The 14,284-nt window shown below is 50.0% G+C and overlaps 2 protein-coding genes across 2 annotated transcripts; one reads left to right on the top strand and one right to left on the bottom strand.

The window, feature by feature from the left end:
- Window positions 1-7,926: 7,926 nt before the first annotated feature.
- LOC125532518 (uncharacterized) lies at window positions 7,927-11,766 on the top strand. The gene has a single exon (XM_087543985.1). It carries the CDS (start codon window positions 8,070-8,072, stop codon window positions 11,358-11,360), a length of 3,291 nt encoding a protein of 1,096 aa, XP_087400111.1. The 5' UTR covers window positions 7,927-8,069; the 3' UTR covers window positions 11,361-11,766.
- A 528-nt stretch (window positions 11,767-12,294) lies between these two features.
- LOC125532517 (uclacyanin 1-like) lies at window positions 12,295-14,142 on the bottom strand. The gene is made up of 3 exons (XM_048696559.2): window positions 14,098-14,142; window positions 13,237-13,333; window positions 12,295-13,125 (listed from the first exon to the last, which is right to left on the bottom strand). Exons 1-3 carry the CDS (start codon window positions 14,140-14,142, stop codon window positions 12,683-12,685), a joined length of 585 nt encoding a protein of 194 aa, XP_048552516.2. The 3' UTR covers window positions 12,295-12,682.
- Window positions 14,143-14,284: the final 142 nt, after the last annotated feature.

The raw sequence follows: 14,284 nt of genomic DNA, 5'->3' as shown, positions 1-14,284 counted from the left end.
TCACCTTCACAGATGATTTAAGCAGATATGGGTATATCTACTTAATGAAACATAAGTCTGAAACATTTGAAAAGTTCAAAGAATTTCAGAGTGAAGTTGAAAATCATCGTAACAAGAAAATAAAATTTCTACGATCTGATCGTGGAGGAGAATATTTGAGTTATGAGTTCGGTCTACATTTGAAACAATGCGGAATAGTTTCGCAACTCATGCCACCCGGAACACCACAGCGTAATGGTGTGTCCGAACGTCGTAATCGTACTTTATTAGATATGGTGCAATCTATGATGTCTCTTACTGATTTACCGCTATCGTTTTGGGGTTATGCTTTAGAGACGGTTGTATTAACGTTAAATAGGGCACAATCAAAATCTGTTGAAACGACGCCTTATGAACTGTGGTTTGGCAAGAAACCAAAGTTGTCGTTTCTGAAAGTTTGGGGCTGCGATGCTTATGTGAAAAAGCTTCAACCTGATAAGCTCGAACCCAAATCGGAGAAATGTGTCTTCATAGGATACCCAAAGGAGACTGTTGGGTACACCTTCTATCACAGATCCGAAGGCAAGACATTCGTTGCTAAGAATGGATCCTTTCTAGAGAAGGAGTTTCTCTCGAAAGAAGTGAGTGGGAGGAAAGTAGAACTTAATGAGGTAACTGTACCTGCTCCCTTATTGGAAAGTAGTACATCACAGAAACCGGTTTCTGTGACACCTATACCAATTAGTGAGGAAGCTAATGATAATGATCATGAAACTTCAGATCAAGTTACTACCGAACCTCGTAGATCAACCAGAGTAAGATCCGCACCAGAGTGGTACGATAATCCTGTTCTGGAAGTCATGCTACTAGATCATGATGAACCTACGAACTATGAAGAAGCGATGGTGAGCCCAGATTCTGCAAAATGGCTAGAAGCCATGAAATCTGAGATGGGATCCATGTATGAGAACAAAGTGTGGACTTTGGTTGACTTGCCCGTTGATCGGCAAGCAATAGAGAATAAATGGATCTTCAAGAAGAAGACTGACGCTGACGGTAATGTTACTATCTACAAAGCTCGACTTGTTGCGAAAGGTTTTCGACAAGTTCAAGGGATCGACTATGATGAGACCTTCTCACCCGTAGCGATGCTTAAGTCTGTCCGAATCATGTTAGCAATTGCCGCATTTTATCATTATGAAATTTGGCAGATGGAAGTCAAAACTGCATTCCTGAATGGATTTCTGGAAGAAGAGTTGTATATGATGCAACCGAAAGGTTTTGTCGATCCAAAGGGAGCTAACAAAGTGTGCAAGCTCCAGCGATCCATTTATGGACTGGTGCAAGCCTCTCGGAGTTGGAATAAATGCTTTGATAGTGTGATCAAAGCATTTGGTTTTGTACAGACTTTTGGAGAAGCCTGTATTTACAAGAAAGTGAATGGGAGCTCTGTAGCATTTCTGATATTATATGTGGATGACATATTACTGATTGGAAATGATATAGAATTTCTAGATAGCATAAGGGGATACTTGAATAAGAGTTTTTCAATGAAAGACCTCGGTGAAGCTGCTTACATATTGGGCATTAAGATCTATAGAGATAGATCAAGACGCTTAATTGGACTTTCACAAAGCACATACCTTGACAAAGTTTTGAAGAAGTTCAAAATGGATCAAGCAAAGAAAGGGTTCTTGCTTGTGTTACAAGGTGTGAAGTTGAGTAAGACTCAATGTCCGACCACCGCAGAAGATAGAGAGAAAGTGAAAGATGTTCCATATGCTTCAGCCATAGGCTCTATCATGTATGCAATGCTGTGTACCAGACCTGATGTGTGCCTTGCTATAAGTCTAGCAGGGAGGTACCAAAGTAATCCAGGAGTGGATCACTGGACAACGGTCAAGAACATCCTGAAGTACCTGAAAAGGACTAAGGATATGTTTCTCGTATATGGAGGTGACAAAGAGCTCATCGTAAATGGTTACGTTGATGCAAGCTTTGACATTGATCCGGACGATTCTAAATCGCAAACCAGATATGTGTTTATACTGAACGGTGGAGCTGTCAGTTGGTGTAGTTCTAAACAAAGCGTCATGGCGGGTTCTACATGTGAAGCGAAGTACATAGCTGGTTCAGAAGCAGCAAATGAAGGAGTCTAGATGAAGGAGTTCATATCTGATCTAGGTGTCATACCTAGTGCATTGGGTCCAATGAAAATCTTTTGTGACAATACTGGTGCAATTGCCTTGGCGAAGGAATCCAGATTTCACAAGAGAACCAAGCACATCAAGAGACGCTTCAATTCCATTCGGGATTTAGTACAAGTGGGAGACATAGAAATTTGCAAGATACATACGGATCTGAATGTTGCAGACCCGCTGACTAAGCCTCTTCCACGAGCAAAACATGATCAGCACCAAGGCTCCATGGGTGTTAGAATCATTACTGTGTAATCTAGATTATTGACTCTAGTGCAAGTGGGAGACTGAAGGAAATATGCCCTAGAGGCAATAATAAAGTTATTATTTATTTCCTTATATCATGATAGATGTTTATTATTCATGCTAGAATTGTATTAACCGGAAACATAATACATGTGTGAATACATAGACAAACAGAGTGTCACTAGTATGCCTCTACTTGACTAGCTCCTTGATCGAAGATGGCTATGTTTCCTAACCATAGACATGAGTTGTCATTTGATTAATGGGATCACATCATTAGGAGAATGATGTGATTGACTTGACCCATTCCGTTAGCTTAGCACTTGATCGTTTAGTTTGTTGCTATTGCTTTCTTCATAACTTATACATGTTCCTATGACTATGAGATTATGCAACTCTCATTTACCGGAGGAACACTTTGTGTGCTACCAAACGTCACAACGTAACTGGGTGATTGTAAAGGTGCTCTACAGGTGTCTCTAAAGGTACTTGTTGGGTTGGCGTATTTCGAGATTAGGATTTGTCACTCTGATTGTCGGAGAGGTATCTCTGGGCCCTCTCGGTAATACACATCACTCAAGCCTTGCAAGCATTGCAACTAATAAGTTAGTTGCGGGATGATGTATTACGGAATGAGTAAAGAGACTTGCCGGTAACGAGATTGAACTAGGTACTGAGATACCGACGATCGAATCTCGGGCAAGAAACATACCGATGACAAAGGGAACAACGTATGTTGTTATGCGGTCTGACCGATAAAGATCTTCGTAGAATATGTAGGAGCCAATATGAGCATCCAGGTTCCGCTGTTGGTTATTGACCGGAGATGTGTCTCGGTCATGTCTACATAGTTCTTGAACCCGTAGGGTCCGCACGCTTAAAGTTCGGCGACGATCGTAATTAAGGCTTTTTGTGTTCTGATGTACCAAAGGTTGTTCGGAGTCCCCGATGTGATCACGGACATGACGAGGAGTCTCGAAATAATCGATACACAAAGATTGATATATTGGAAGCCTATATTTCGATATCGGAATCGTTCCGGGTGAAATCGGGATTTTACCGGAGTACCGGGGGGTTACCGGAACCCCCCCCCCCCCCCGGGGGGGGGGGGGGTTAATGGGCCTACATGGGCCCTAAGGGAGAAGAGGAGGGCCGACCAGGGCAGGCCGCGCGCCCCCTCCCCCTAGTCCGAATAGGACAAGGAAGGGGGGCGGCGCTCCCCTTTCCTCTTTCCCCCTTCCCCTTTCCTTCTCCAACAAGGCAAGAGGAGGGAGTCCTACTCCCGGTGGGAGTAGGACTCCTCCAGGCGCACCCCTAGGGGCCGACCGCACCTCCCCCCTCCCTCCTTTATATACGGGGGCAGGGGGCACCCCATGACACACAAGTTGATCTTCGTGATCGTTCCTTACACTACTAGGGAAAAGCCTAGCAGTAGCGCGGGTTTTGGGTGTATCAGTAGCGCGGGCGCCCGCGCTACTGATACGGCGCCACAGCTAACTTGTAGCAGTAGCACGTGTTGACACGCGCTACTGCTATACATGGTTAGCTGTAGCGTGCGTTGCAGTACAACGCCACTGCTAATTATCTGTAGCGGGTCTTATACCCCGCGCTACTACTATTACTTTCAAAAGCAAAAAAATATCTCGATCCCGTGCGTGTTGTCAATGGCAGCAGTTGTTCGATCCAGCGATGGTTGGGGTCGCCGGAGGCATGAACGAGCAGCGGCAGACCAGATCCGGCGGTGGCTGTTGGAGGAGGGCCTGTTTCCATGGAAGAGCCAGGCAGCGGCGTGGGGCTCCTCTTCCCGACCATGCCAGATATGGTCGTCCATGGCGACTACCTGCACAGGCATGGACATGGGATTGTGAGTCAAACTAGAGGGAGAGAGAGAAAAAAGAAAACCGAGGGAGAGAGGAAGGAGATGGAGGGAGTAGCGGGGCTGGTCACCGGTGGTTAGGTATCTGGCATGGTGGCGCGAGGCGGCGGCCTCCTAGACGCCGGTGGAAGACCGGCGAGCTCCTAGGCGCCGGTGGCGCGAGGTGGCGCCCTCTTTCGGTGCCATGGAGGAGGAGGGGCGCATGGGCAAGAGGTCAATGTGAGAACGTATGGAGAGAGAGAGGAGGGAGTGGCGGAAGAGAGGAGGGATTTGGGGGAGGGGGAGGACGGGTGGGGAAAAGGTGGTGGGTGCGGATTAGCAGTAGCGCAGTACGTAAAACGCGTTGCTGCTAAGAAAGTAGCAGCAGCGCGCTTTCGGTACAAGCGCTACTGCTAACCGGGACCAAAAGTGTGCCCGTTTTGAAAATTAGCAGCAGCGACCTTAGAAAAACTGCGCTACTGCTACAGCTATAGCAGTAGCGCGGCTCGCGGCACCGCGCTACTGCTAAATGGAGTTGGATGGGTGGGCATTGTCGGTCGATATTTGTAGCAGCGCGGGTTACGCCGAGCACGCTACTGCTAAGCACTTGTCAGTAGCGGGTTTTCCACACCCGCGCTACTGCTAATTAGCAGCAGCGCTCCTTTTTGAGCCGCGCTGCTGCTAAGATTCTGTGTATAGGGTTTTCCCTAGTAGTGTTAGCCGTGCGCGGTGCCCCCTTCCACCATATTCCACCTTGGTCATATCGTAGCGGTGCTTAGGCGAAGCCCTGCGTCGGTAGAACATCATCACCGTCATCACGTCGTCGTGCTGACGAAACTCTCCCTCAACACTCGGCTAGATCGGAGCTCGAGGGACGTCACCGAGTGGAACGTGTGCAGAACTCGGAGGTGCCGTGCGTTTGGTACTTGGATCGGTCGGATCGGGAAGACGTACGACTACTTCCTCTATGTTGTGTCAACGCTTCCGTTGCCAGTCTACGAGGGTACGTAGACAACACTCTCCCCTCTCGTTGCTATGCATCACCATGATCTTGCGTGTGCGTAGGAAAATTTTTTAAATTACTACATTCCCCAACAGTATCTATCTAAATCATACAAGTAAGAATTTTTTTTCTTCTAGAAAGAAGATAAAAACAAGAGGCTCACTATGGTGGTGGTGGCGACGAGATCGTCGTGGGCGATCGACGGGGACGGGGACGGCACCCTACACATGTGCAGACTCTAAGAAGTTAACTTCAGCTCAAATTGTGCATCTAAATCAAAGGAATTCCCACATAAACTCCTCCACTAAAACCCACGAACCACTCTACTTCTAGAGCATTTGAAATGATCTAAACTAGTAGTGAGAGATGAAATGGTGAAGTTGCTAACCGTTTAGAACACTTGAGTAGTTGGTGCACCGCCAAACCTACACAACTCTTGAGAAAAATGTAGCTTGGAGGTCGAGCTTGGAGAGGAGAAAGCTTAAGTGTGGCTCCGACATTTCATCGAACACCTCATGTTCATAGGAGGTGAGAATAGAGAGCGGCATACCTCCCACACGCCGGCCGGCCAAAAAACAGAGGAGTGAGCGGGCAGGGTAGAGCATATATATATAGGTGTCTATAGGACAGAAGACCGACCTCTAGTCCCGGTTCCAGCCACCAACCGGGACTAAAGGGGCTGCGCAAGGAGTGAGGCCCTTTAGTCCCAGTTCGTGTCTGGAACTGGGACTAAAGGGATCAGACGAAACGGGACTGGTGCCTGCCAAGGCCCGGCCGGCGCCCTGGCCTCACGAACCGGGACTGATGCATCCATTGGTCCCGGTTCGCAACAGAACCGGGATTAATGCTCTTATCTGGCCTGGACCAAAGCCCTATTTTCTACTAGTGATTGTAGTTATAGAACATAAACATTAATTGCAAACTTGGAGATAAATAACAACTGTTATTATTGCCTCTAGGGCATATCTCCTACATAGACACCCATCACACATTTGAATCTATGTCAATGAATATTTGATGGATCTCAACAGTCATTCTACCATTATTTTTAGTTCGTCCATGCCGGTTTGGAGTTTCTATGGATCAACAAGTTTCTTGTAGTATATAAACTAGGCTTCTTAACGGCTCAACTACGAGGCCGAGTGGAATCCACCCGTAATTTTCTTCGAGTTTGGTTCATATGCAAGGCATTATTCCAATATTTTTTGTGTAAAACACAATATATTTATGTTGAGAGATTCAATAATATGAATCCACCCACATTTTAAGCTTTCGATTTGTCATTTCATATAATGTTAGAAACATTTCATAGAGGTAACAAAGAACTCGCCATTTCAACGAAATGTCTCAAACAAATCGCAACACATATTATGATTCAAATTTGCTAAATTATTTCAATGGTATTCAAGAAAAAATTGTTTTTGATTCACAGTTATCAATTTCTTTACTTAAATTCAATTTTTTCAAGAATAATTCATAAATAATCGCTCATATTTTTCTTATTTCAGTTATATGTTAAAATCTTTGACCAAAATTGCATAGAGATCTCACATTAATTTCAATTTTTTTTTGTATACAAAAACTTGAAACGTTTCATAGAAGTACCAAATATTGGATTGCTTGAAAAAAATGAAATATATGTTTCATAAATTAATAATTAGATAAATTGGTATATGCCATTCAATTATACAGATATTTCAAAATAAATGTCACCAGAATTTCAAATATTTTAGTCATATCCAATGAAATTCAGAAACATTTTATGTAATTAGCAAATGTTTTGATATTTGGAAAAAGTTGTCAAATATATTTCATAAAAATGTTGATATATAAATTAGATCAGTCATATTCAATAAAATGTAGATATTATTTCACATAGGTACAAAATATTTGATTGCATGGAAAGAAGTTGACAAATACATTTCACACCTAATCTTAGCAAACTTAATTTTTTTAGTCATATCTCTTCAATTTCAGAAAAAATTCACCAAGGCAACGCACAAATTTGAAATATTTCTATCATATGCAAATCAAATGGATAAACATTTCATATAGTTACATAATATTTAATTATTTGGAAAATAATCGCAAATATATTTCATAAAGAATGACAAAAAATTAATTAGTTCAGACATATTCAATCTATTTTAGTGAAATCCCATAGAGATAAATGACTTCTAAAATTTAAGTATATGCGATAATGTTTCATCATTTCATGAAGTTTTACCAAGTGGCAGCAAGTTTCAAATTCGTAATTTCAATTTTGTCAAAACATGGCCGGCCTACATTGATCCTGTCTCGAGGCCTTTTTAGCATGGAATTAAAATATTCAGAGTGATGGTATATAATTTAGACTTGTTGTCCAGGATTTAAGATTTTATAAGCCGGCCATGGCATGAATAGGTTGCCATTTGCCACTGGGCCTGAGGCAGTGAACGAAGATGGAATGGAACTCGTCCACGGTGCGTGCATCGCATGCAAGGAACAAGGAACGCCATGGAAGGAACTCAAGCATCCACGCGGCATGCTTGCAAAGCAGCACCAGAATTATCCGCGGCTGGGCAACCACTCGATCCTTGTTTCTCTGCGCGCGACCTCTCCTGCAACCTCGCGCCACCGAACCCGCGTAGCCCTCCACCGCGAAACCTCGCCACCGGCCGGCCATCCATCTCGATCGACGCGACCGAGGAACACGCTCCCATGCATGCATAGCAGTTCCTATATATCGCGAGAACGCGGGGAGCGGTGGGCACCACACATTGCCGGACGGACGACCTCCAGTTCGTAGATGGATCACCGCGGGCCGCTGTTGCCCGATGGCCGCCGGCTGGCGGCCGCGCTCCTCCTCCTCCTGGCGGCCTGCCTCTCGTCTGCCCGGGCCGTCACCAGCGAGGAGGCCTCCTACATCGCACAACGCCAGCTGCTCGCCATGAGCGAGGCCGGGGTGGGCGAGGACGGGGACCTCCCCGCGGACCTGGAGTCGAGGCCTTGCCTGGAGTTCGACGGCAAGGCCGCCACCGCCAACATGACCTTCCCAAACGATCGCCTCCGCCGCGCCTACATCGGGCTCCAGGCCTGGCGCAAGGCCTTCTACTCCGACCCCAAGAACTTCACCAGCGACTGGGTGGGCGCCGACGTGTGCTCCTACAACGGCGTGGTCTGCGCGCAGGCGCAGGACGACGCCAAGGCCACCGTGGTCGCCGGGATCGACCTCAACGGCGCCGACATCGCCGGCTACCTCCCGCCGGAGCTCGGCCTGCTCACCGACCTTGCCTTCTTCCACATCAACACCAACCGCTTCTGCGGCATCATCCCCAAGAGCATGTCGCGCCTCACCATCCTCTGGGAGTTCGACGTCAGCAACAACCGCTTCGTCGGCCCCTTCCCCTACGTCTGCCTCGAGATGCCCACGCTCAAGTACCTCGACATCCGCTTCAACGAGTTCGAGGGCGAGCTGCCGCCCGCGCTCTTCGACAAGCCCTACGACGCCATCTTCGTCAACAGCAACCGCTTCGTCGGCCCCATCCCGGAGACCATCGGCAACTCCACCGCCTCCGTCGTCGTCTTCGCAAATAACAAGTTCGTCGGATGCATCCCCAAGAGCATCGGCCGCATGGCCAAGACGCTCGACGAGATCATCTTCCTCAACAACACGCTCGAGGGCTGCATGCCGCTCGAGATCGGCATGCTCACCAACACCACCGTCGTCGACGTCAGCGGCAACGGCCTCGTCGGCTCGCTGCCCAAGGAGATCTCCGGCTGCAGCAAGCTCGAGCAGCTCGACGTCTCCAGGAACGTCCTCACCGGCGTCGTGCACGAGGCCATCTGCGAGCTCCCCATGCTCGTCAACTTCAGCTACGCATCCAACTTCTTCGAGTCCGAGTCGTCGCCGTGCATGCCCTCCGACAAATCCGAGGTCAACCTCGACGACGCCAACAACTGCCTCGGCGCGCTCCGCCCCGCACAGAAGACCACGCTCCAGTGCGCGCCCGTGCTCGCGCGCCCCGTCGACTGCAACAAGCACGTGTGTGCCGGGCCGCACCCAACCACGACGCCTTCGCCGGACAGGAAGCAGGCATCACCGCCGGCGCTGTCCCCGATAATTGGGCCAGCAATGGAGATCCCGACGCCGGCACCGGCACCGGCACCAGCACCCGAGCCGGCTGTTTTGGGCCCGATTGTTGGGCCACTTCCACCCAAGGATGAGTATGCTGGTGCTCCGCCACCTCCCAGTTCTGGCTGGCTCCCGTTGACCCCTGAGCGCAAGAAGGCACCTCCGCCGGAAGAATACACGCCTCCGGTGAAGGTGCTTCCGCCACCCGCACCCGAGAAGGTGCTTCCACCACCGACGCCCGTGAACGTGCTTCCGCCACCCGCACCAGAGAAGAAGGTTCTTCCACCACCAGCGTCGGTTAAGGTGCTTCCGCCACCGACGCCCGTGAAGGTGCTTCCGCCACCCGCATCAGAGAAGAAGGTTCTTCCACCACCAGCGCCGGTTAAGGTGCTTCCGCCACCCGCACCCGAGAAGGTGCTTCCACCACCGACGCCCGTGAAGGAGCTTCCGCCACCCACACCAGAGAAGAAGGTTCTTCCACCACCAGCGCCGGTTAAGGTGCTTCCGCCACCCGCACCAGAGAAGGTGCTTCCACCACCGACGCCCATGAAGGTGCTTCCGCCACCCACACCGGTGTACTCTCCGCCACCCCCTGTGAAATCTCCTCCCCCGCCGGCTCCAGTGAGCTCTCCACCCCCTCCGGTGAAGTCTCCTCCCCCGCCGGCACCGGTCCACTCTCCACCACCACCAGTGAAATCTCCCCCACCACCGGCACCGGTGAGCTCTCCACCACCTCCGGTCAAGTCTCCTCCACCACCCGCACCGGTCTACTCTCCACCACCCTCGGTGAAATCTCCTCCCCCGCCTGCTCCAGTGAGCTCTCCACCACCTCCTGTGAAATCTCCTCCACCACCTGCACCAGTGAGCTCTCCACCACCTGCACCGAAGAAGCCTCCGCCAACAGAAACACTGGTAATCCCACCTAAAGAAAAGTCAATGCCACCACCAACTCCGACGAAGTCGTCTCCCCCTACAACCGAGAAGTATGAACCACCAGTAAAACCTGTTGAATCATTGCCACCACCGGTGAAGTCATATCCGCCAAAAGAACCTATGCCTGAGAAGTCATTACCACCACCAGCGCCAGTTAAGGTACTTCCACCACCCGCAACTGAGAAGGTGCTTCCACCACCGGTGCCGGTGAGCTCACCACCACCAACACCAGTTAAGGTACTTCCACCACCCGCACCAGAGAAGGTGCTTCCACCACCGGTGTCAGTGAAGCCACCACCGGCTCCAGTGAGCTCACCACCACCAGCACCAGTTAAGATACTTCCACCACCCGCACAAGAGAAGGTGCTTCCACCACCGGTGCCGGTGAAGCCACCACCGGCTCCAGTAAGCTCACCACCACCAGCACCGGTTAAGGTACTTCCACCACCGGCACCAGAGAAGGTGCTTCCACCACCGGTGCCCGTGAAGCCTCCACCGGCTCCGTTGAGCTCACCACCACCAGCGCCAGCTAAGGTACTTCCACCACCCGCACCAGAGAAGGTGCTTCCACCACCGGCACCGGTGAAGCCTCCACCAGTTCCAGTGAGCTCACCACCTCCCCCTGTGAAATCTCCACCACCACCTGCTCCAGTTAGCTCGCCGCCACCTCCGGTCAAGTCTCCTCCTCCACCGGCACCAGTTAGTTCCCCACCACCAGTACCGGTGAAGCCTCCACCCGCACCGGTGAGCTCACCACCTCCTCCGGTGAAATCGCCACCACCTCCAGCCCCAGTTAGCTCACCGCCGCCTCTAGTCAAGTCTTCTCCACCACCGGCACCGGTCAGCTCACCGCCACCAGCACCAGTGTTGTTGCCTCCTCCAGCAAAATCCACCCCAGCACCGGTGAAAGAAGAGCCACAGTCACCTCCAGCGGAATCACTTACACCCCCAAAGTTCGACGAGTTCATCATGCCGCCGGTCGTGTCGGCAAAATACGCGTCACCACCACCACCCCAGTTCCAAGGATATTAAGCATGGCACCATCGAAACATCGACGAGGAGCGACCAATTATGGTTTAACACAACATCACGTGCACATGCACACATGTACCTCATTAATTTGGATCGTGCGTGCATGCATGCATGAGTCGTGACTTATTATTAATTATGTGCACGTGTGCGTATGCATGTGCAAACTAAGTGAGACGGCAAAGTGTATGAAATGGGAAATAGATGTGATCTATGATGCCTTTTTTGTTTGTTTTTGGAAGTGGGTAATTTTATTAAAGCATCAAGCAACTTTTTTTTTTTGGAGATGTGATCCATAATGCCTTATGTTCTGCTTTTCCCTTTAGGACAAATGTATTTCTTTCTTTTATTTGCAAACAGTGTATGAGATTGAAGGAACAAATACACAGTTAAATGGTGTTTTGGTTTATCTGTCTATCTATCTATCTACAAAAAAGCGCAATATGAGGTTCTTCTCATGACACCACATCGATTCACATCATCAACATTACTTCAAATGTTGAATTTGCTAATTATATGGCAAGGGTTCAACATTGCTTGTTCGAAGTGAGGAAAGGAAGACGATGCAGTTGCTACCAGAGAGAAGTGCAGTTGAGAAAAAGAGATAAGGCTAGAGGAGAAAAGGATAAGGTGAGAGAGATGTGTGGCCACGCTTTTGCTGCTTCACTCGGACGCGTGGCTTGCTCGGCGGGCGCAAAGTTTAGCCGGTCGTGCGGCTGCAAGCGTTTCCCTGTAGAATATCAGTTTTGTGAAGTGCTGAAGAGACTCCAGTTGCCTTGCAGTTACTAGAAGATAGGAAAAGAAGTTCAGGAACATACTAACATGCTTACCTTTTTCTTGAAGTATTTATCCAAAAACTACCATATTTCATGGAAACGTGTTCAGAAATTATCACTTTATAAATTTATGCCAAAAACTATCATTTTTTTGCTAATCTGTGACTAAAAACTACCATATTGGGAAAGTGCCCGATTCGCCTCTTCTAAACGTCTTTCAGACAGAATGGGCCCACAAGTCAGATTGACCGTTAACTTTGACCGTATTACAAATGCCCACACACGTCAACCCTCTTCTTCCTCCTCTCTCTCCTTCTCTTGGGCATTTCTACAAACACCTTGTGTGCACCTACAAGCTACCTCCGCCGCCAACCACTGCCGGCGCTCACTCACGCACGACGGCGCACACGCTTGCGACGGCGGCGGCTACGCGCAAGGTTGTTAGTGGCTGCCGCCGGTACCGCCACCGCGGCCGCCCGAGATCCTGACCGACGCGCCCTTCTTGAGCGAGCCGAGCGCGTGGCTCTGGATGCTGCTGCCGTCCCCGGCCTACTCCACCGGGGGACCACGGGGGCAGACTACGCCCCGCGGCCACCAGCCCCCGATGCCCAAGCCAGCCACCGTCGTGGCCCTGAGTACGGTGGCGCCGGACTCCGACTGCTTGGTCGGGGGCGCGAGCACGGTCGCCGGGGTCTTGGGCGTGGCGCCGGGGGTGGATGGCGAAGTTGGGGTGGTGGAGGGGGTGTCCGGGGTCGGGGACGCCTTCGGCGACGAGGCGGCGGTGGCGGCGGCAACGTCGTCGACGGCGAGCTTCATGTCGTTGCTGCAGTGGCCAGTGACGCCGCAGATGAAGTAGTGCTTCCCCGCGGTCTTGAGCGCGATGGTGGTGGCGCCGCTACCGTCGCTGCTGAGCACGTTCGCCGCGGAGCGCGACGCGTAGTCCGCCGCGCTCACCTCCGCCACGTTGTGCGCCCCGCCGGCGTAGCTGAACACTGCGAGGGTAAACCAAAATTTGCCGCGCGCGTCCATGGATCAGTAAAAATGAGTGGCACACCAGAGGAAAACGTTACTACTAGAAAAGTACGTGGCCGGCATGCACTAACCGAGGGTGTCGCCGACTTTGATCTTCTTGTCGCTGGCCCAGGTGGTGTATTCTGCCCCCGGATGATGCTGCTGCGGTGGCGGTACCGGCGGCAGCCACTAACAGCCGTGCGTGTAGCCGCAGCCGCCGCGAACGTGTGCGCCTCGTGCGTGAGTGAACGCCGGGAATGGTCGGCGGCGGAGGTGGCTTGCAGGTGCACACAAGGTGTTTGTAGAAATGCCAAAGAAAAGGAGAAAGAGGAGGAAGAATAGGGTTGATGTGTGGGCCCCATTTGTAATAACGGTCAAAGTTAGCGGTCAACCTGACTTGTGAGCCCATTCTGTCAAAAAGGCGTTTATAAGAGGCGAATCTGGCACTTTCCTGACATAGAAGTTTTTAGTCACAGATTAGCAAAAAAAGATAGTTTTTGGCACAAATTCGTAAAATGGTAGTTTCTGGACATGTTTTCATGAAATGTGGTAGTTTTTGTTAAATACTCTTTTTCTTGCTTTGTACTTCTTTTTGTTTGCGAGATTCTCATCGTGTGCTTCTGTTCGTATGGAACATCTTGTGGATTGGCTTAAGGCAGTGAAAGCTACAAACAATATGGAAGGAGCAGGGAACTATCCCAGGCTTACAGACTCCAGGGGATGCGGGACTGGTCATTAAGTATGGGAAACACTTTCTATCCTATGTGTGATAGGAGGCATTCGTCAGACCAGTCCAGCGACGTTGATGCGTTTTCAATCTCACGGCTGATTTGCTTCCTAAATCCATCAATCCCGTCCAAACGAGTACGAGCCCGTCTTTCTTGCCTTGTCACCTTGTAACCCACGTTAGTTCAAAATCCCGTATTAATCTCATCTGCGCCGACCCACCTCACCCAGTCACCCTCATCCCATCTCGCCTGCCCCCGGCACAGTTCCATCGCCTCACCCAGTTCCTGTTAGAATTGTGTCGAATATTATTGTACTAGGTAGGTTACAGTTGGACTTGGTTTTGAACTGTGTGTAGATAGGGTAGGAGTTGTGTCCTAATAGGACACCAGTATCCTAGACCTCTCATATATA

Source organism: Triticum urartu, chromosome 1A (genome assembly GCF_056163025.1).
Source record: "Triticum urartu cultivar PI428250 chromosome 1A, HENAU_Tu73, whole genome shotgun sequence".
Lineage (NCBI taxonomy): Eukaryota > Viridiplantae > Streptophyta > Magnoliopsida > Poales > Poaceae > Triticum > Triticum urartu.
The sequence above is the reverse complement of the archived record's forward strand: the minus strand, read 5'-3'. Positions and strand labels throughout refer to the sequence as shown.

Coding starts and splice junctions, on each gene's coding strand:
- LOC125532518 (XM_087543985.1), top strand. CDS start 8,070: ATGGATCACCGCGGGCCGCTGTTGCCCGATGGCCGCCGGCTGGCGGCC.
- LOC125532517 (XM_048696559.2), bottom strand. CDS start 14,142: ATGGAACTGTGCCGGGGGCAGGCGAGATGGGATGAGGGTGACTGG. Junction 13,334..14,097: donor GATGGGATGAGGGTGACTGG/GTGAGGTGGGTC, acceptor CACGGCTGTTAG/TGGCTGCCGCCGGTACCGCC. Junction 13,126..13,236: donor CAAAGTCGGCGACACCCTCG/GTTAGTGCATGC, acceptor TTACCCTCGCAG/TGTTCAGCTACGCCGGCGGG.